Source organism: Phalaenopsis equestris, unplaced genomic scaffold (genome assembly GCF_001263595.1).
Source record: "Phalaenopsis equestris unplaced genomic scaffold, ASM126359v1 Scaffold000297, whole genome shotgun sequence".
In the NCBI taxonomy this organism is placed as follows: Eukaryota; Viridiplantae; Streptophyta; class Magnoliopsida; order Asparagales; family Orchidaceae; genus Phalaenopsis; species Phalaenopsis equestris.
In genome coordinates, this window is record NW_018164739.1 from 3,113,325 (window position 1) to 3,136,290 (window position 22,966).

General features: G+C 32.2%; 1 protein-coding gene across 1 annotated transcript in view; it reads right to left on the reverse strand.

Annotated features, from left to right (window-relative positions):
* LOC110025369 overlaps window positions 1-14,146 on the reverse strand; it is a 20,253-nt gene extending 6,107 nt beyond the window's left edge. Inside the window, exons 1-2 of the mRNA XM_020725814.1 lie at window positions 14,091-14,146; window positions 13,261-13,781 (exon numbers count right to left, since the gene is read on the reverse strand). Coding sequence (XP_020581473.1) covers window positions 13,261-13,776 — 516 coding nt within the window. The 5' untranslated portion in view covers window positions 13,777-13,781; window positions 14,091-14,146. The remainder of the gene's footprint in view (window positions 1-13,260; window positions 13,782-14,090) is intronic.
* Between the last annotated feature and the right edge of the window lie 8,820 nt (window positions 14,147-22,966).

The following is a 22,966-nucleotide window of genomic DNA, read 5'->3' on the forward strand; positions in this document are numbered from 1 at the left end:
TCTAGAAATGTAGAAGTAGGCCCCCTCCCCCTCCCCCACTATTCTCCTTAGCACTATCTCCCCTACTTGGTAGTACTTGCAATTCTTTCCATTAACAACACCACCTTTAGATTCTCTACAAACCGGACATGGACCACTCCCCCTTCCCTATCACCTGTTTTTTTCACTTATAAGCAGCACCATTATCATCTCTAACCCAAAATAATGGCCTATATTCTCTTACATTCACTGGTCAACAGCCCATTAATAAGACGACTTTCCTTCTCAAAGTAATCTTAATGTGCTGCTTATAAGAAGACTGTCCACAACCTCAATCTCATTCACTCTCTCCTACCTGTTCCCTCCTCCACTATTCTCCTTAGCACTATCTCTCCTTACATGGTGTTTTTAATGTGCTGCTTATAAGAAGACTGTCCACCACCTCAATCTCATTCAATCTCTCCTACCTCTTCCCTCCTCCACTATTCTCCTTAGCACTATCTCCCCTAACATGGTGTAATACTTACAATTCTTTCCATTAACAACACCTTTAGATTTTCTACAGACCAGACATGGACCTCTTCCCCTCCATATCACCTGTCACTTTCACCCATAGGCAGCAACATAATCTTCTCCAACCCAAAAATATGGACTATATGCGCTAAAAATAACTGATAATAAATTTTGTAGCCTCTAAATATATTAGACATCATTTACCCAAACCACATTTAAAATGAGTGATCAACTAGATTTAAGCATCAAGTTCAACAAATAAGACATTCCGTGAACAAAAATCTTCTTAAAATTAAAAACTCATATGTTACACCTTTCAATAACTCAAAATCATTTACCCTAATCCCATTTCTTTAGCCAAGATGGCCTTTTTTTCCTTTTAAAAGACTAACGCTTGCATTCACCATGGGAATGCCAACAAACTCAAGTCACTTCGTTTTATTCACTTGACAATTAAAAAATCCATCTACAAAACCAAACTGATAATAAATTTTGTAGCCTCTATATATACTAGACATCGTTTACCCAAACCACATTCAAAATGAGTGATCAATCAAATTTAAGCATCAAGTTCAACAAATAAGCCATTCAGTGAACAAAAGTCTTTTTAATAGTAAATTTTTAGCATCAAGGGTAAATCAAAACTCAATTATTACACCTCTCTCTCCTCCACATCTTCACCTAAACCGATCTCACTAACCAACTTTGCTTCTTCTTCCTGCCGCCAACTAGTCACTGAAGCCAGGGATATCCCCATTTGCATTCTCACCAACAAAGAACCAACTTGAAAAAAAAATAATAAAGTAACATTTGAACTTGCACACACAGTTAATGAAATCGTCCTTAGCATTCTACACCACCCCAACCTCAACACTTTCTAGCTCAAAATCTACATTAATCATCCATTTGCTTCTCTCGATGAAAAATTTTGAGGCTCTTGATGGTTCATCCGGTCTATTCTTCCAAGCTTAAACCATAGTGTAGTCTTACTTTCATACTTACAATACAGCCTTTCACTAATCCGTCTCGCTATAACTCCCTTCACATCCACCTTTATTAACATGGCATTTTTCTAAATGAATTCTTATTCAGGGAATAAATTATTCATGGAATACAACATAAAAAATTTGCTTTATCATTGCTGTTTATCTTAGCTTACAGATTAAGTGCTGGTTTTGTTATATTGGAATGCATCAAAAAGCTCCCTTTATTTTTTACGGAGCATGAAAATTTCTTTCTTTGAAATAATTCATCTATCAGATGTCGCATTAAAAATTAATATGGTTATCCAAAAATTAAAAAAAATGGAAATTCATAAATGTTTTACTTTCGCTGTCAGTTGTTATCTTTGGCGTTAATTGGTACTATGGATGCTAAAACATTCAAAAGCAATAGAATTCAAATATCTTTCATTCTAATTATTACTCTAGGAAATTCATAGATGCTAGACTACAAGTAATCTCTTCATGTATTTCAGCAATTCATGATCAGAATACATATTTGCAAGTATGAGTGCCATTTAAGATTTAGAAAATTTATAATTCAATGTTACATGAAAAAAAGATATACTTCCAAATGCTTAAGACCGACCTCACATATTGCAGCACTAACACACATTGTATTGTAACTAATTGCAGATGATGGGAAAAACTAGAAGGTAGGCTTAGTAAACATATTAAGGGTTGAAGATTGAGATTCATAAGATAACTGTAAAAACGATGGAAAATGTACTGATATTTTGAAGGTTACAACCATTATCTATATCACCAGTAGGGCTGTAAACGAGCCGAGCTTGAGCGAGCTCAGGCTTGGCTCGCTCAGGCTTGGCTCGTGTTCGGCTCGTTCGAAATAGCTCGTGTTTGAAATCGACTCGTGTTCGAAATCGTGAACAGTGTGTTCTGTTCGTGTTCGTCTCGATTTAAATATTCGTGTTTGTGTCCAGCTTGTGTTCCCCTAGAAATTGGCTTGTTAAACTAAAATTGAGAAAAATAGATGTAAAGTGTGGGATTCAAACCTGGATCAAATATATACAGAAAAATGCACTAATCACATTGCCACATGAGGTGTTATGATTTAAGCTTAGACATAAATATATATAATATATTATTATATAAATAATATATGTAATATATTGTTATATAAAAAGTTATATAATTTTTTTTTTCGAGCCATTTCAAGCCGAAACGAGCTAACAAACTGTTGTTCGTGTTCGGCTCGTTTACATTTTGAGCTAAAAAATTTGCTCGTGTTCAACTCGTTAGGCTTAACGAACAAGCCGAACACGAGCTGTTCATGAACAACAAGCCAAATTGACAGCCCTAATCACCAATTGGAGAGGATACCACGAGGTAGTGAATAAGGCAGCAAAAAATGTAACAAGACTACTGATTTGAAGTTTCAATGGGCCTTAAAAATGGACTATTCTTTTAGCTTTGGATTTTAGTACTCTTCTCTTGAATTTATCAATTAGATGCAAGATGTCTTATGAGAATATAGCTAATTGATTTCCTTGAAAATCACATTAAAGTTTTGAATCCAATATAAATATTGAAGGGAGGCATCAAGCGTAGTATAGGAAAGAGAAGCAACACGTCTAATTCTTTAATTAGAAACAGTAACACGAAGGTCATAATGAATATCTCACAAACGAGAGAAAAGAGGTAGACGAGATAATTAGGTTGTCAATCCTTAAAATTTCATTAATGATTTCTAATCAAAATTACTTTAATTATACCCTTTTGGAAAAAAAACAGATTTAAAAATTTTTCAATAAAAAACTAAATTAAATCATGTCAACAGTAAAATCTCAACTTGCAACAAAATCTTATTCAACTGATTTGGAAGCCATAATTGGAAAAAAAAAACTTGGAAACCTACTAGCTTGAGGAATGATGAGTTGAGGAGCACATAATTAGCTTTATTCATTCACTTTTTCATCATATTTTGTCTTACTTTGCTAGCTTAAAAAGTGTAGGCTTGGAATATAATTCCAATGGCTATGTGATGTAGCTCATTATGGTGGATACAAAGCAGGGGCCCATTATCAAAAGCAGTGGACCTAAGGTGGGGCCTACAAGCACCAATGTGAGACCTACTACCAGAGATCAGGTCAAGGGAGCTGCTTCACATTCAGGAGGCCTATTACCAAGAGCCAGTCCAAATGAAAAGCATAAAATTAGCTCAAGTCACTTTTCTATTATGCCAATAGTATTTGTGCATTCCATGTTAAAATGCTGATATTTAAGTATTTGTTAGTGAGTTTGTGCATTTATTTCATATATATGTTGACCATAAATCAACAATCTTGATTAAGTATTCTATGCTTAGGTGGAGATCAAAGTCAAGTCGGGGGCTACCAAGCAAATAAGAAGAATGGCATTGTGTTGACCACGTCAGAGAGTCATTTCAATCGTCGAACTTCTCTCTTCTTTTGGGCTTTGATTTTTGACGTGCAGAGAATATGCCTTTTGGGGAAGAAACATCTTTTACAAGGCACTTAATTTTCAAACTTAAAAGGAGTTCATGTTTTAAGCAAAATTGAGTTATTTCAAGGTGATTATGGTAGCCTTGGTGGCTGGTCTTAACAAGAGTTTGAGTGAATCGTTAAGATCATTGCTTTGGTGATTAAGATTATTTACATTCTTGTAACTTTTCTTTTAAATTTTCTATTATTTTCCTGAATCCATGTTTTTATCGTGTTTCTAAATAGAATATCCAAATTTTCCTTCCTTAATTCTAATCCTGAAGCCTAATTGAAAAACTAATCTAATGGCTAAAATTCTAGACCAATTTCGGAATCACTTTCAATTAACAGATCGATTCTATGCTAATTGCATCAAAATTTTTCAGATCATTTAGCCTCTGGATCATAAAACAGGTTGTAAAATTTTCCATATATTTCACTCGATCAATTAAAATTGCTAATAAAAACCCTAAACATAATATATTCTGGACAAAACTGACCCCTAACCCTTCCAAAAGCCAATTTCACTACTAATACTTGTCCAAAATTAATCAAACTTTTTAGATCCACAACAGACTCAATTCCATACAATTCAAGCCTAAAATTAGCCAATTTGAATCTCTACCAAAAAAAAATGATGAAACATGCAGGAATTATAGGTTGTAGACAGAAATCCAAAATCCTCAATATAAATTGCCACTCTCTATATACTTAAATCCATTAATCACTTAGCCTAAATATCCCTCTTAATCTCTCCTAAACATCGTTGATGATAACCTTCTTATGAATAAGACAGATAAAGAGTTCAAGAAAAAAATTGAACTATGAAGGTCATCTTTAGAGTCTAAAGGCTTTTGTTTGAGTAGATCTAAAATTGAATATATGAAATGTAAATTTAGTAGCAGATCAAGTGATGGGGCTCTAAAAATGGGTGATCAAGCCTTAACAGAAGTGAGCATTTTAGATATCTTGGGTCTATTGTTCAATGTGATGTTATATAGATGGAGATGTTATTAGTAGAACTTAATTTGAATCGTCGAAATGGAGGAATGTGTCAGACCTAATAGAGAAGTATCTTTTAAACTTAAAAAGAAATTTTATAAGATTGTGGTGAAACTAGCAATGTTTTATGGCGCGGAATGTTGGACGATAAAAGATAAGCATAAAGTTAAATATTGCAAGCAAGATTAGAGAGAGTCACCTTAGATCACATTAAACGTTGATCATCTAATGACCCAGTTAAGAGAATATATGTTTTAGATTTGACTGATGTTTAGAAATGTAGAAGTAGGCCTAACAAGACTAGTTTGTTGTATAAAAAATGATCTTAATTTATCAAAATTAAGTGAAAATATGACACTTAATAGAACACAATTGAGAAAAAGATTCATGTAGCCGACCTCACTTGGTGGGATAAAGCCTTGTTAGCGTTGTTGTACACTCTCCTAGGAGAATCCCTCATCAATCAATTGAGTCATTTCAATTATCAAACCCAACTCCGCATCACTATGGAGTTTAAGTTTTAGAATTTAATTCATTTTTTTCTTATATTTAAATTCAAAAAGATATTTTTTTTATTTATGACATGTTAATATACAAATTTTACGAGGTTATGTCATACCATGTTACAAGAAAACTGCTTCTAGTTTTTAAAAAATAAACATAAAAGAATATAATATCAATCATAATTTAGGCATTTACAGGTTCATATTAAGAAGCCATGAGTTGTGTTTACTTCAAGCACTGATAACAAGACAAACCGACAAGTCATTACTAGCCTTAGTTAATTAGTCTTGAATCATCACTAATTTGTTCCACATCAATACTAATAATTTCTATCAAGGGTTTCAAAGCCAACTAGACCTAGGCAGGTTCTTATGTTTCAAATCTTTTTCCTTTGCTTCATTTAATCTTCTTAATTCAAACTTATTACTTCTTATTTGAGTTCACAATTGTTTATTTTTTAGAAGATTGATGGGAAATAGGATGTTGCATCAATTCCACTGCCATATAAATCGTGACTTCAAGATCTGATCCAAGCTACCACTTTCCTATTTAACATCTATATCTTAATTTTTCACCAACTTAAAACCCCAAACATTTTGAAGCCAACATATAATCATTTGCATGACATTTCTAAGATTTCTAATACCCAAACTAATGCACCAATGATATCATATGATAACTTTATTCAAATTTGAGTTAGAACTCTCATACTTCATTTGCTGAGTTTCCATAGGCCTAATACATATCAAGCATTGCCTTAATAGTCCCATGAAAATGCATTAAAAAAATCAAATGGCTAAGGCCATTAAAATAAAAAAATTAGGCTAAGGTGTTTGGGTTTTGATTGAATTTTTATTTTACAATTTGGTATGAAATAAGAAGGGATGATTTATAAGGGCGACTAAAGCATATTTCAAATAAAAAATTTGACCTGATAGCAACTGATAAAACAAGACTTGATTCAATACCAAATCATTAAAGGGCTTTTTGTTCTTTTTTTTCTTATTTCATTTTAGCTTTGATGACAAGGTAATTCATAAATTATAAGAAAATTAAGATGGTGTTTGGCTGCAAGTAGGATTTAGAGTTAGTAGGATTTGTTAAATCAGCAAATTGTAAATCCGTTAATCCACCTTCCTCATGATTTTTTTCGAGATCTAAAATCTGAAATTCATAAATTCACAAAACTCTTGCAATTTAATGTTTGACTGGATTGAGTAAATCCGGTGATAAATCCTACTAAAAGGCGCTCTCAAATACACTTAAAAATATGAACTAGCAAAATGGAGTGCATTCATGAGAGAGAAGAGATGGAGTTATATGCTTGGAAAAGGAAATATTTTGTAGAAAATGGCAAAAGCTAAGAGAGGAGATAGCCATTCCTATTTTACTTGTAATGCATATTGAAAATTAAATAGTCGCAATAGCTTCCATAAAAACGTTAGTCATGGACCTAAACGACTCATGAGTTTGAAAGATGTTTTTTGAGACAGTCTAATATTTGATCAGGAGTAGAGACATTTGATACTAGAGAAATACACTAAAACTTGTTCACAAACAAAATGATAATAAAGTTTGAAGTGTTAAATTTTAAATGAAAGTCAGAATCAGCACAAGTGTAGGTGGTATAAACATTATTGCCTAGTAGATAAGGAGAAGCAGCCAAATATATTTAAACCTTCAAAGAGGATCTAACAACAAAACATAACTTTTTCAAACATAATAAAATGTTTTAACGAACAAAAGGACATCTAGAAGGCACCACTAAGCAACAAAAATCTTAAATTTTAGGTAATATACCCACAAATTGATCAAAATTATTATTATATAGCATTACTCAAAGTAAGAGTTATTGAAGTGCTTTGATGAAGTCATCATTAATTACGCATTTGTTTTATTAATCAACACAAAAGAGTTTTTTGAAACCGACACACTCAGACCAAAAAACTCAAAGAATCCTCATGTAATCATCAATAAAAGAGAAAATAAAGAATATTTAAATGAATTAATACAGGACTTAGTCCTCATATATGTAAATGTACAAAATCAAAATGAAGTACTAGGAGAAAATGAAGACATGGGGAAAAAGAGATTATTTCATTTACCATATTTATAAACTCACATTCAAATTTGAAAAAAATAAGAGGAACATAAGAGAAACCTCAAAAAATATAAAAGAGAAGGTGACTTCAAAATAAATGCACTTCATTTCAAGTTAGATCCACGATCAATAGTAAGGCAAAAAATAGAAGTATCCAACTTACATCCACTTAATTTCAACATTTACCCACATTATTTTTATTAATTCTAAACTTCTACACAAAACTGATTCAATATTGAATTATGAGTAGATCGGTTCAAAGCATTTAAAATCCAAAACCAAGCCAAACTGATCAGTTCAATTGTTAGTATAAAAGAATTTGTTCAAAGTTATTTTCAAGCTCAAAATTTAAAACCGTACAATTGAATATTAGGATTTTTTTTGTTTGTCAGGCAAGGTGCAACCGTCGAGACGGATTGAGACACAAGTCTCACAGTTTGAAACTAAGTCAGTCAAAATAAAGGGGTACAAAAAAATTAATAAGCATTATAACTCACACACACACGCAACCACACACAAATATATATATTAACACTCTAGCAGGAAAAAAAAAAACATATTAACACTCTATCATGATAAAAAGAGTTGCATTTGTATGAAATAACAAATGCATAAGCTATACAAGTCTCACAGTTTGAAACTAAGTCAGTCAAAATAAAGGGGTACAAAAAAATTAATAAGCATTATAACTCACACACACACGCAACCACACACAAATATATATATTAACACTCTAGCAGGAAAAAAAAAACATATTAACACTCTATCATGATAAAAAGAGTTGCATTTGTATGAAATAACAAATGCATAAGCTATAAAATATTATATAAGTTGCACAAAATTAAAATAAAATAAAAACAACAACTAATCAAGTCATCAAACTAACATAAAATATGAAATAAAACTAACATAAAACATCAAAGATATACGATAAGTTTAGCAAAGTAGACTTCCTTCACTCTTATTATTCAACTAGCATAATAACTCCATAGATTTAAACAAGAACATGATAATAACTCCATAGATTTAAACAAGAACATGATAAATAATCGAAAGCCAAAGCAGCAGACAACAATGTCGACAACAGGATCAACTGGTTGTTGCGGTGATAGTAAAATTATCAGAAGAATGTGGTCGTAACAAGAGCTGATGACAAACATAGAACAAGAAATGTAGGTAATATAAAATATCAAACATATAAAATAAGTTCAGAAAAGTAGACTTCTCTTACTCCTATTATTCAACGAACATAATAGTTGCATGGATTTAAATAAAAACACAATAAATAATCAAAAGCCAAAGCAGCAAGCGACAAAGGAAACAGGATGAGCTGGCGATGATGACGATAGTAAAAGCATCCAACGATAGTGGTGCAACAAGTAGCTTTACCGGCATAAGCAGAAGATTATTGTAATGGAAGGATCAAACAGCCACAATGATAGTGCCGCAGCAGACGACAAATCTGGGAAGCTTGAATAAAGGAAAGGGAGCTCTTACGCATGACATTGTGACTTCAAATCGTATTTTGAATCATTTAATACAAGTAAAGAAAACTAAGCACGAGAGGCACACGTCTCAATGGAATTGAGGTGAGGAACGCCTCAACCAATAAGAGGCAAAAGTCTCACTCGAGATACTCAAAACGACTTCAAAACTATATGATGTAAATTTAGAATAGTGTTTGGTTCAATTTAAGGTTGAATCTACTAAATTTGTTAGTTGTATTTGATATAAATTCACTTGTGTAACTTCTTCTAAGCTAAATCCATTACATCTACATAATAATCAAATTTACGTTAAAAAAGTAATGAAAGAGAAGAACAGTTGGACTTAGAGAAGTGTGGATTTAATTTCTTTTTTTTGGTTGGATTTACGTTAAAACTCAGGAATATTCTGCTAAAATCCGGCTACCAAACGCGACGTATAATTGAAACAAGCACGATAAATAAGTTTAGAAAAAGTTCAAGTAAATATTAAATACTTGTGAAACACAGTACAAAACTCAGCCCAAGTAACTTCTGACTGATTGTGTCGAAACAAACTAGCCCTGGATGGTGAACAAATCAAAACACTATTTTAAATTAATAAGGAAACTTATGCCCATTAACATTAAAAATAAACATACGAGTAAATTCGATTTAGACTCCTAAAGTTTTGGGCATCATAACAATTGGTTATGACCCATTTTAAACCATAAAAGCCGTCGTAATTGATCATTTCATTTTAACTATACAGTCCCTTGAATTTGATAAAATTCACTAGCATATGACCAACGGACAAAAAATGGCATACTCATTACATTCTTATACCACTATCAACTACCAAACGCGACGTATAATTGAAACAAGCGTAATAAATAAGTTTAGAAAAAGTTCAGGTAAATATTAAATACTTGTGAAACACAGTACAAAACTAAGCCCTAGTAACTTCTGACTGATTGTGTCGAAACAAACTAGCCCTGGATGGTGAACAAATCAAAACACTATTTTAAATTAATAAGGAAACTTATACCCATTAACATTAAAAATAAACATACGAGTAAATTCGATTTAGACTCCTAAAGTTTTGGGCATCATAACAATTGGTTTTGACCCATTTTAAACCATAGAAACCGTTGTAATTGATCATTTCTTTTAACTATACAGTCCCTTGAATTTGATAAAATTCACTAGCATATAACCAACAGACAAAAAATGGGATACTCATTACATTCTTATACCACTATCAACTACCAAACGCGACGTATAATTGAAACAAGCGCGATAAATAAGTTTAGAAAAAGTTCAGGTAAATATTAAATACTTGTGAAACATAGTACAAAACTCAGCCCCAGTAACTTCTGACTGATTGTGTCCAAACAAACAAGCCCTGGATGGTGAACAAATCAAAACACGATTTTAAATTAATAAGGAAACTTATACCCATTAACATTAAAAATAAACATACAAGTAAATTCAATTTAGACTCCTAAAGTTCTGGGAAGTTCTGGGCAGTTCTGGGCATCATAACAATTGGTTTTGACCCATTTTAAACCATAGAAACCGTCGTAATTGATCATTTCATTTTAACTATACAGTCCCTTGAATTTGATAAAATTCACTAGCATATGACCAACGGACAAAAAATGGCATACTCATTACATTCTTATACCACTATCAACTACAAACCGCGACGTATAATTGAAACAAGCGCGATAAATAAGTTTAGAAAAAGTTCAGGTAAATATTAAATACTTGTGAAACATAGTACAAAACTCAGCCCCAGTAACTTCTGACTGATTGTGTCCAAACAAACAAGCCCTGGATGGTGAACAAATCAAAACACGATTTTAAATTAATAAGGAAACTTATACCCATTAACATTAAAAATAAACATACAAGTAAATTCAATTTAGACTCCTAAAGTTCTGGGAAGTTCTGGGCAGTTCTGGGCATCATAACAATTGGTTTTGACCCATTTTAAACCATAGAAACCGTCGTAATTGATCATTTCATTTTAACTAACCGTCCCTTGAATTTGATAAAATTCACTAGCATATGACCAACGGACAAAAAATGGCATACTCATTACATTCTTATACCACTATCAACTATCAAGCACAGCCATTGATAGAAACCACCAATCAATTGTTTGTTTCCTAATGCACCTAGAAGGATAGGCAAAGGGGTGGCAATATTGGTAGAAAATTTAAGCTTGCCCATATTATAAGTTAGGTTAAACTCAAGTTATTTTCAATCGTGTCAAAACTAAAATTCCTAGCTTAAAACAAATCTTGATGCAAAGCTGAGCATAACCAAATTGCTTGGTTTTTTATTCAATAAAAGCATATAGTATAAATTTACACAAAAAATTGCATAACATTTTTTCAATAATCTAAAATAATATTGTGCATAAAAATTAAATATAATTATATCTCTACTTGCTAATTATTTCAGGAAAACAAGGATTTGAAGTGATTGAAATTATATCACGCAAACTATGTTCTAATGTAAAAATGAATCCGAGTTTGCTAAGAATAAATCCGTTTCAAGTCAGAGAAGCTAAGGGTTGGAATATTAGTTGATATCCAACGGTTGCTTGAAACTTAATTCAAGTTGTTTCAAGAAAAATTCAAATTGTTTGCACGAACAAAATTTCATGCCAACTTCACGCCAAAGCAACTCGTTTGAGATTTGATTAAGAACATCACAACATAAAAAATTATTAAAATAATTACATATGAAATTATTTTTCAATTTTAATTAAGAAAAAATATTATATAAAATCAATTTTAAATTCATTCGCCATGTTTATAGATGTAAACGAGTCGAGCTCGAGCTCGAGCCACCCTCGGCTTGAGCTTGAAATAGATTAATTTTCAAGCGACTCACAAGGCAGCTTGTTTGTTATAAAAGAGAAAATAATATTAATTTAAGATAATATTATAATAAAATAAAAAATAGAATGAGCAACCAAAAGAGAAATAATAAGAAATCACTTAATATAAAATACAAATATTATTTTTAAATATTTTTAATGCTTTAAAAATAAAATCTTCAAATTTAATAGATTTTGAGTATATTTCATATTAATAATTTTTTAAACGAGCTGGCTCACGATATAAAAAGTCATCTACGCTAGCTTGAACTTGGCTTGTTAACTCATCGAGCTCATTTCACAGGCCACTTATCGAGCCCAGATCAAGCCGGATCACGAGTCGGCTTGACTCACACCACTAGTCGTGTTACATGCTTAAATTTGTGTTAAAGTGGAAATAATCACATTAAAGTGATATTAATTTTGAGACAGCTAAAAAAATGTGTACAGGTTGTCTCATAATGAATTAATTAAAACTAGTCAAACAAACTTGGAAGTTAAATAAAGGCCAAGTTAATTTTACGTTATTTCAATCACGAATGTTTTGAGATCAACTCCTAAATTGCTCAAACTCGGCAATTTAGGAAGTGAAATTATTTGCTCAAACAAAATTTTTGATCAATTTCAAGCTAGAGAAGTTCATTTATGATTTGATCCTTACTCTAAACACTTAAACTTATATAAATAATTATATATAAATTCTTTATTTATTATGATTTAAAATTAATTATCACATAAAAATTCCCATTTTATGTAACTTGTTTTGTTACACGCTTGGATTCAATTTAGTTCGAAACCCGATGTTGCAAGTAAGGTGCTAATAATTTTGTGTCAAATAAAAAAAATTAATTTATGCCAAATCAAAATCAATTTATTTAAAATGAGCCAAATAAAATCGAAATATAATTTATTGTCAAGTCAATTTTAAGTTATCTTAAACCTGAATATTTCTAGTTCAAGTCTAACTTGCTCAACACAATTAAATGCCACCCCTAATATAGGTGCTAGGCTAGCAAAGGAAACACGAGGGCTGAAGGGTGGAGTCACCAATCAATGAGTAGAAATGGTATAAGAACCTAATTGTGATGACAATTGAGTCATTTAATCATAGACTAGCAATTAGGTAGTGAGGTCACTACTAAAAAGAAATTATAATCAGGTTAATGGGACCTGATGGTGAATAAAAACCAAAGAACGCCAAGCCCAAAACCAAAGAACGCCAAGCCCAAACACGTGGGAATGAGACATTATTATCTTAAAGCAATCAAACTGTAAATGCAATAGAAGATAACTCCTAGGGACAAGTGCATAGGAGAAACCATCTGCAAAGAAGGAAATTCACCTGTGCTGGGAACTTCCCTCCAAAGGCTCCCGCGACTAAATTAAGGCCCCCCTTCGAAGTGGAACGGTAGACACCGTACATCAGCTTGACATCAAAATCATACAGGAAAAGCCTTGCTCCTGGCTTGATCCTGTCCACCATCTCCAGTTTGCCCTTAGGAAGGCCAAATACCCTATGCTTATAGCATTCAGGCTTCGTTATAGAATTGCACATGAAGATGAAACCAGAACTCTTCTCCGTGTGCTCTTTTCCCTTATTCGCAACGCTGGCAGGCTCCTTCCCCTTCTTCTTATTCCCAGCACTAGCTTCGCCCTTGGTCTTATTAACCGCCGCCCCAGCATTAGCATCTGGAGCAGGGTTAGACGAAAGGGGCACTAACGCATTAACTGAACCCGAGGCAGCTGCCCCGACTTCCTCAATCTGCTCACCAACGCTGTTCTTCTTCTTCTCGGATTCTTTTGACGGCGCCTGAGTCGCACTTCCAGATCCCCTCCTCAACCTTCTCGGCTTCCCCATAATAACTGCCGGAAAAAGTCGGGAAATCAAAACGAAAAGGATCCGAAAACCATCAGATTCAAATTAAGGAGCCAGAAATGCTCCCCTCCAGCAAATCGACAGCCCCAACAGAAATATCTTTGTCCCAATGGAATAAAACCTAGCCTAAATGAACAATAGATTTCCTTACCAAACTAAAAAAGATCCTTAATGAAGAAAAAAAAAATCACTCGTGCTCGCGAAGATAAGAGCTCTAAATGCATGAAAAGAGAGTCTGCAAAACCTAATTACGAAAAAGTTCTAATCCAAGAAGATCCAATTGATAAAGATAGTACCTGAGAGTGTGAAAACCCTTGATGAACAAACTGAACTTGACGCGGCGGATTCGATGTAGGGCAGAATGGAAGACGGAGAGTTCGCCTTAAATAGCTTGAGCTACAAAAGATGAACGGCTAGGATTTAACCGCTACATCCATTATTCCTTTTCCAAGACTCCATGAAATTAATTATTTAAGAGAAATAATGTACTCAAATATCAAACATATTTGTTAAAAATAAAATAAAAAATCTTAAAATATCAATTTGGAATATTCAAATAGCTCAAAAAAATAACATGAATAATTAAAAAATAAACTTAAATAACGATATTTTTTAATGTTAAATTAAATATAAAATATAATAATGATTTTTTTGGGCACTGACCATCCAAAATATAAATCAATCATCTTTCATAAATTTTTCAAGTTGATAAGACACCAACAAGTTTTCATTATCTTACACAAATCTGAAGGCATTGACACGAATCTCTAGATAATCTTTTGAAAAAAAATAAACATTTAAACTTTAATTAAGAGTCATCCAAAATTATGATTTCAATAAACTAATGGTCAAACTGATTCGCTCGATAAGACAGATTTAATGATATAAAAACTAGTGTATACGAGTCAAATCAAGTCATTAAATCATTCTTATAAGATTTTCAGACACATTTAAAATATCAAACGAATGTCGAAGCTAGCAAGTTCATAATCGAATTGAGTGTCTTAACAAGACGAATCTAACGAGCCCGAGATTGCTCAATTCTAACATCGTTAAGTCACTCAAATGTACATCAAACACAATCTGATTGACGGAAGTTCTCCAGAATGTCAAATAAAAATGATTAATATACATGCATTAATTGCACCTGGAATACTATAAGATTTAACCTTGAGAGAGAACTTGAGGCTTTGATATGGAGCTGGAGTCTGACATCATCGCCGATCATCGTTGACTACTGCCTGTTGCCGTCAACCACTGTCGATGCCGTCGGCGGCGTCGGCCATCACCGACCACTGCCGAACTGTCGTGGACCCTCGCCGTCAACTACAGCCGACCATCATCAACCACCGCTGAACCGTCGTCGCCCTCGTCGTCGATCACCCCCGAATCGTCGTCACCCTCGCTGTCGACCACCGTCGAGTTGTCGTCAACCACCGTCGAACTGTAGTCAACCCTCCTCGTCGACCACCACTAGAGTTGTAAACGAACCGAACACGAACGAACAAAGCTTGTGTTCGTGTTTGGTTCGTTTGAAATTTAGTTTGTTTGAAATAAGCTCTTGTTCAAAATTATTCGTGAAGTCACTGTTCGTGTTCGTTTCTTAACGAACGAGCCGAACACAAGTAATTCGCGAAAGACGAGCCAATTTAACATCTCTAATATTAATATATATAAATAATATATTATATTGATTATGTAACTTATATTATATTAATATATAATATCCATAGTAGTAGATTACTAATATAGTATATTAATATATTATTATTATTAATTTATTATATATTATAATTTATAAAATTTAATTTTTCAAAATATCATAAATTTTTTTATATATAATTATTTTATATTTCGAACAATAACAATTCGAACACGAACGAACGCATCACTGTTCGTGTTTGATTCGTTTAACTAACAGAACGAAAAAAAATTTATTCACGTTCTTTTCGTTTACTTATCGAACAAATCGAACATAAACTCATTGACAAACCAAACACGAACTGTTCGCGAACAACGAGCTTTTTTGACAGCCCTAACCACCGCAGATCGATGTTGGCCGTCGTCAACCGCTGCCGACACTCATTGACAACCACCGATCGTCGTCGAACTCCATTAATTAGACGTCGTCCGTCTATATTATAACTTAAAAATCTAGTAAAACTTTCCCGACTATAAGACAAAGATTTTCTGTAATCATCAATCTATAGTGAATTTTTACAATTGGGTCAGAATCTATAATTTTTTTCCCTTTACGGGTTTTTCACGTAAAAACTTATGGTGTCAATACTGATTGTTTTTCTTTCATCTAAATGTGTGTTAAATTCTCGTGCAACGCTAAGAAGATAATAATCCATTACTCTGCCACCAAAAATTTTCTAGCACGCATCACAAACGCTCACACAAATATCAAAATTTATGGTAAAACCAATTCATATTCTTCATTTTTAACAAATTCTCATTAGTTTGGTCATGACACACGTAAGTACATTGGTTCGGTAGTTAAAAAAAATCACTTGTGTGATAAATTTGAGGCATTTATTTTCTTAGAGGGGTGTTTGTATAAGTATTGTGAGCATCGGAAATGATTGACATAGAGGTCTTGAGGTCATGTAGCGTTACGAGTTCTAATGAGATTGTGAATTATTGTCCCGTAACAAATTTGTATGAGATCTTAGACGCAGTGTATTTCGGTCAACTCAATTTGAACAAATTAAGAGGAACAAAAGATGTCTTATAGCATGTAATTCAAATTTCTCAATAAATTATTTTATATTTCCAAAACACTTAAAATTTACTGTATTTTTTTTTTTTATGAATGAATTGAAATTTGGTTTATTTTATTACAAATATTTTAAAAATGTTGTTTTACAGAGAAAATTAAATGCAGTGCATTACTCAAATACATATGGTTGATAAAAATGATAAAATTGCCTCAAACTCTCTAATAGACAAAGAAATCTTACGTATATACACGGTATAATTTTCGAAGACATGCACGGATAGAGATGTAAAAGAAGCATTTTTTTACATGGAAAAATTATAGAAAATGAAAAAAAATCCAGTGACAAATTGAAATAGGTACAAAAGTTTAATATTCTCTTGTATTAGGAAAAATGAGATTACAAAAACTGACAATGATAATAATAGTTTGGCTACAAATGTCATAATTGGATTGTGAAAATATGGTTGGTTGTTATAATTATTGTAATTGGTTGTAGCAATTACTGTACAGCCAAAGACTGATGTTGGTCAACGATAACATTTGGAGATCAGGGGACAAACTTTGGTGGTATGCGGCGAAATTTAGTGACCGACGATAATCGTTGAAATATTAAGAACATGTTTTAGTAGTTTGCTCACTCCTATTGTTCTCTAACTCCTCTTTTCGACTAAAGAATGAGGGAATATTTATAATTTTTAATAGGCCCATTCAGTAAATTTGGCCAATCTCCCAAAATATTCCATCAGACGGTTCACATTGATTCCCATGATCACATGTAACTTTTCAACATTTAAGCACATCAATGACATTAAAATTAAATGATCTTGGACTCGTTGAATTTCTCTCAGGGAGGCATTAATTTTGGCAAATTTTGAAACTATTTGACGTTTCAATTAGTGCAATAAAACCATTGCCATACTATAAGTGTTTGCGTAGGATTATTTGAACTCAAATTTGATCAATTTTTGGGTCATTGGGTTCATCCCGTCGAGACGGTCAATTTAACTATAAACTTGTTAAAATAAGGGCAATGATGATCTAGAAGTTGAATTTAAATTATTTCTTGCTGAAGATACTTCGAGATTCATGCCTCATGATAATAAGTTATTGATGATACATCAAAACTATTTTAAATTAACTAAGGAAAAAATTCACTATATATTTGTAGGCAATTACTCCATTACAATTAAAAAGAGACTTATAGATAACATCAAGAAAGCTTTTTAAATTTAAGAGAAAAAAAGAGACACCTAATATAAGGAAAATTAAAACTTGTATCATAAAATTTTAAATTTGTAAGACTAAATGTACCCATGTTATGGATGGACAACTAGAACTCAGTTTGAGTAATACCCTATAAAGTTGCTCAAATTAATTAATTATATATATATATATATAATATAAATTTAATATCAATAATTTAATTCAATCATTTCTTATTGCTTTATCTCGATTACATGTATATTAGTACTTATTTATACTTTTTAGTGGAATAAAACCTAGTTGCAATTTTTATATTACCTTATTTAGATACACATTAAAAATTTAATCAATCGCTTGATTGTTTTAACTTGAAAAATAAATTATTAAGAAGCATTTATTCAAAATTTTAACTTGTTTATTAACTAATTGAAATACACATTTAATAGATATGTTGCCAGTAGTAATTGGATCGATAAATTTTCTCTTTATATCGTTACTCATTTAGCTATCGATGCTTCTAATCATGCTCTTGTTCTTTTAAAAATAAGGAACAGTTCTTATATTAATAATTATTAATTCCGTTTTTATAATATGTGGATTCATCATGTTAGTTTCAAACAGTTTCTGAAAGATGATTGGAAGGTGGATGTGTTTGGCTCTACGGTTCATAAGCTTTGGTCTTTGCATAAAAATCTTGCCAAAGCTCTTAAGAAATGGAATTGGGAAGTTTTTGGGCACCTTCAAAGAAATAAAGAGACTCTGAAAGAAAAGGTTAAAGGTTTGGAAACTGATTATGCTATTGATTGAAATGTTTTATTTCAGGGACAAAAACAGTTGACAGAAGCTACTAATATGGAGGACAGTTTTTACGCTAAAAAAGCTGTTAAGTATAATTTCTTGAATGACGACAAAATTACTGTCTTTTTCCATGCTTGTATTAAGAGCCATCATAATGTTAATCTGATTTCTAGAATTGTTAGTGCTGATGGTACTCTTCTTCATAATTTGGCTGAAATTGCTAATAATGGAGTTCAATATTTTTCTAATGCTTTCAATAGCAATGGTGGTACTCTTGATCCTATTGACTGTAATCTTTATAATGATGGAATTAGGATTAATAATTCCTTGTTTACTTGTATTCCTAGCTTTTCAGCAATTAAAGAGATTATCGACCATATTGAGACTGGCAAAGCGGCTAGTCCTGATGGTTTCACTGTTGAGTTCTAAAAATACAGTTGGGACATTATTCATAAGGAAATTGTGAATACTATTTAAGACTTTTTTCGAGGTAAATATTTTAAATCCTCTAATATTGTGTTGATTCCTAAGCTGCGTGATGCCACAACTTGGGATGTTTTTCGACCTATTAGTTTGTATAAAGTTCTGTCCAAGATTATATAAAAAATTATGGTCAAAAGACTTCAACCAATTCTTAATGATATTATTAGCATGAATCAGTCTGTTTTTATGAAAGGGAGGAATATTTGTGATAATGCTCTTATTGTTCAAGAGCTTCTCTTGGATATTGATAAAAAGAGCAGAGGAGGGAATATAATATTCAAAATGGATATTAAAAAAACTTTTGACATTATTCGTTGGGAATTTATTATAGATATCCTACAAGTTATTGGCTTTAATAATGCCTTCTGCAAGCTTATATATCGAATCCTAAATGACAACTATTATTCTATTCTTATTAATAGTAATAAGCATGGGTATTTCAAAGCTTCTAAAAATATCAAACAGGGAGATCCTCTCACCATATCTGTTCATTATTGCCCTTGACTACTTATCAAGATGCTTGGATGGCTTATTTACTTGCTATCCTAGTTTGAATTATAACCATAAAGGCAAAATGAGTATTTCTCATTTGTGTTTTGTTGATGATTTGATTATATTTACCAATGCAAACAAAAGATCCATAAAAAAAGTTTGTGATGAGATTTTAAAATTTCAGAATATCTCTGGCTTGCTCTTTAATACTTCTAAATGTTCTTTTTATTGCTCCAAGAGTATAAATGGTGCTAATAAGAATTAGATTATGGACTATACTGGTTGTAACAAGGCTTCTTTCCCTTTGTCTTATTTGGGTTTTCATTTGGATAAGGGCAGGAAGAAAAATACTCTTTTTATGAATATGTTTGATAAAATCAAGCTTAAGATTTTATCATGGGAAAATAAGTTTCTTTCGTTTGGAGGAAGAGTTACTCTTCGTAAAAGCGTGCTTACATCTCTCCCACTTTATACTCTTCAAGTTATGAATATGCCTATGGGTATTATTAAAAAGATTGAAAATCTTTTCAATAAATTTCTTTGAGAAGGCAGAGGTCACGCAAAAATTCATTAGAAGAGCTGGAATAAGCTTTGTAAACCTACTGAGAAAGGTGGACTTGGGTTGAGAAGTTTAACTGATTCGATTAAGATCAACTATATGAAATTATGGTATCGATTCCGTCACAATAATTCCATTTGGGCTTCTTTAATGCATGCCAAATACTGCTTTAATAAGAATCATATGTCTATTACCTATAATACCAAGGATTCCTTTATTTGGCGTGAGATGCTTAAGATTGCTAAAAGCATTCAAGAATTGATGTGTTGGGACATTGGTAAAGGAGATTGTTCTTTCTGGTATGACGATTGGATGTGAAAAGGTGCTTTAGTTGGCTTTTATGGTGGTCCTGACGATATTCATTATGATAACCATTGGTGCTTACGTGAACTTTTGAAGAAGGTTCATTATGATGATGCTATTTTTATTTCTTCCATTCCTATTGATCAGAGTAAACCTGATGTGCCTAAGATTAAAGGCAAATTGGGTGATTCTTATGACAAATGTTTTGCTAGCTCCTTCCAAGATTTTCAGGGATTGAATCTTAAATGGAATTGGACTCCTTGGGTTAAACCTTCCATCTCCTTATTTGTTTGGAAAGTTTTACATAATATCATTCCTAGTGATGACATACTTAAGATGAAAGGTTTGAGGTTGCCTTCATGTTATGTTTTGTGTAGAAATAATGAATAATTCATTGAACACATGTTCATTAAATGTCAGTTTTCTACTGATATCTGGAATGAGGTTCTTATGAAGTTGCAGTTAAACAAGAATTTGATTCATTATAACACTATTGCTGATATTTTCAACGCTTGGAAATTACCTGGCCATAATTTATTTACTGTTATTCCACCTGTGATTATTTGGTTTCTTTGTATTACTAGAAACGAGGGGAATTTCAACAATATTGCTCCTAATGTGCATCGTACTGTTAGTATGGTGATTACTTATCTATATAAAGGTTTGAATTTACTACCTCTTAATAAGAAGCTGTCCAATAATATGGTAGCTTTACTGCAAAAGTTGACTATTCCTTTATAAAAAATTATCTATATAAAGGTTGTGCATACCACGAACGTTTCTGATGTAACGTGGAATAAATCGGGGGCACACTTTATAAAAATTAATATTGATGGCTGCTGGAATCCCTTATTTTCTAGTGTAGGAGGTGTTTGTATAGATTTTTTGGGCTCTATTAATTGTTGGTTTTTGGTTGGTGCTTTCTCTACATCCCCTCTTGTAGCTGAAACTGATGCATTAATTTTTGCTCTACAAGTGGCTGTGAAGTTTGGTTGGAAGTACATTATTATTGAAACCGACTTTTTGGTTCTTTGGAAGTGTTGTCAATTGCAGATTGATCATCATTGGAGCATCAATATTCAGATGAAGAAGATTTTTGCACTTTCCAAGAATTTGATTAGCAAGTAGTCTCATATTAGGAGAGAAGGAAATATGGTTGCTCATTGAGCGGCTAAAACTGACTTGAAGATGCATGCGCTATGATTTCTAAGTGTGTTCCTCCTATTCTGATGGATTTAACTTTGAAAGATATTGTTTGTTAGCTTTTATTTTTATATTGTGTTTTGTTTTTTATTTTCTGTATTTTTTCTTTTGGGAAGAGGTCCTCAAGTTTTTTAGCTTTTTTGTTTTATTTAGTGTGTTGTATTGGGAGTGTTTTAAGTCCTTTTCCTCTTTCTTATAACTCTTTTTTTGTGATAAATGCATAAGGAACTGAATAATACTCTTTCACTAGAAAAAAATTAATATAAGTTAAGTACAATTAATAAAAAATATAAAAAAATCAAATATGAACATGCATATGAAAGCTTGGCTTGAGCGCAAGTTGAACATAAAGAACTTATAATATGACCAAGTCAAGTATATTTCACTATATGCTTGGCTTGACACAGGTCAATTACAGGGAAAACTATTACATACGGTGAGCCGCACATTCAGAAAATGATTATGATCCGATCATATCATCGTGCATTTCACATGGTCAGATCGTCATTGATGTTCGGATGTGCAGACACCAAACATAACAAGTTCTCCAATTGCAATACTATGCAGAACCTTATTTTTATGCAGTGTTAACAAAAGTTACAATGATAGAAAAATGAAGCACGAAAATGCTTAGAGGCTCACAAACAGTTCAATGGGGTTTTAGAGCAAGGAAGGCAGTGAAGATGCTGAATATGCAATTCAAATTCATGGAAAAAAGAAGGATTTCAAGAAGAAGGGATAAGACCATAAAAGCTACATAAAAATAAAGGGGGATTGGATTCACATACATAGCACTCAAAACATTTCTATATTACGAATTTCACACATAAACTTGTCTATTTATACTTAAAACATCCAAAACATTAAATTTCTCAAAAATTACATTTTTTTTTTGTCACAAGTAACTAACGCTGCCAATGCCTATGTTGTTCTACCATTGTTCTATTCCAATAAACTGTTGGAGCTCGTGAAGGAGAGAGAAAGAGAACAACAAGCCGTCGGCATCGAAGACGCAGTAGACAAAATTTGTCTATTTAAATACATGAAAATGTAACCACATTACGTAAAGAAATTTTTCTTTACATGACATTGCAATAACCCAACACCTTACCTTCATAGCTTTCATAGAAAATGTAGTACACTTGATAATAACTATATTTATATATTTCAGTTTTATCCATCATATGGGCATACTAAGAATAGTTATAATTTAACACATCCATGTGCCTTATCATATGATAAGTGAAGAGTATATATTACCAGCAATATTAGACTGCAAGATTATAATTAAAATTTGCCACATTTCATATTTTTTGATCCTATTTTCACTAAATCTGATTGATTATAAGTTAATAAAATCATGAAATGTGTTTTTTGGTAGACTAACCCTTCGAGAAAGTACATGG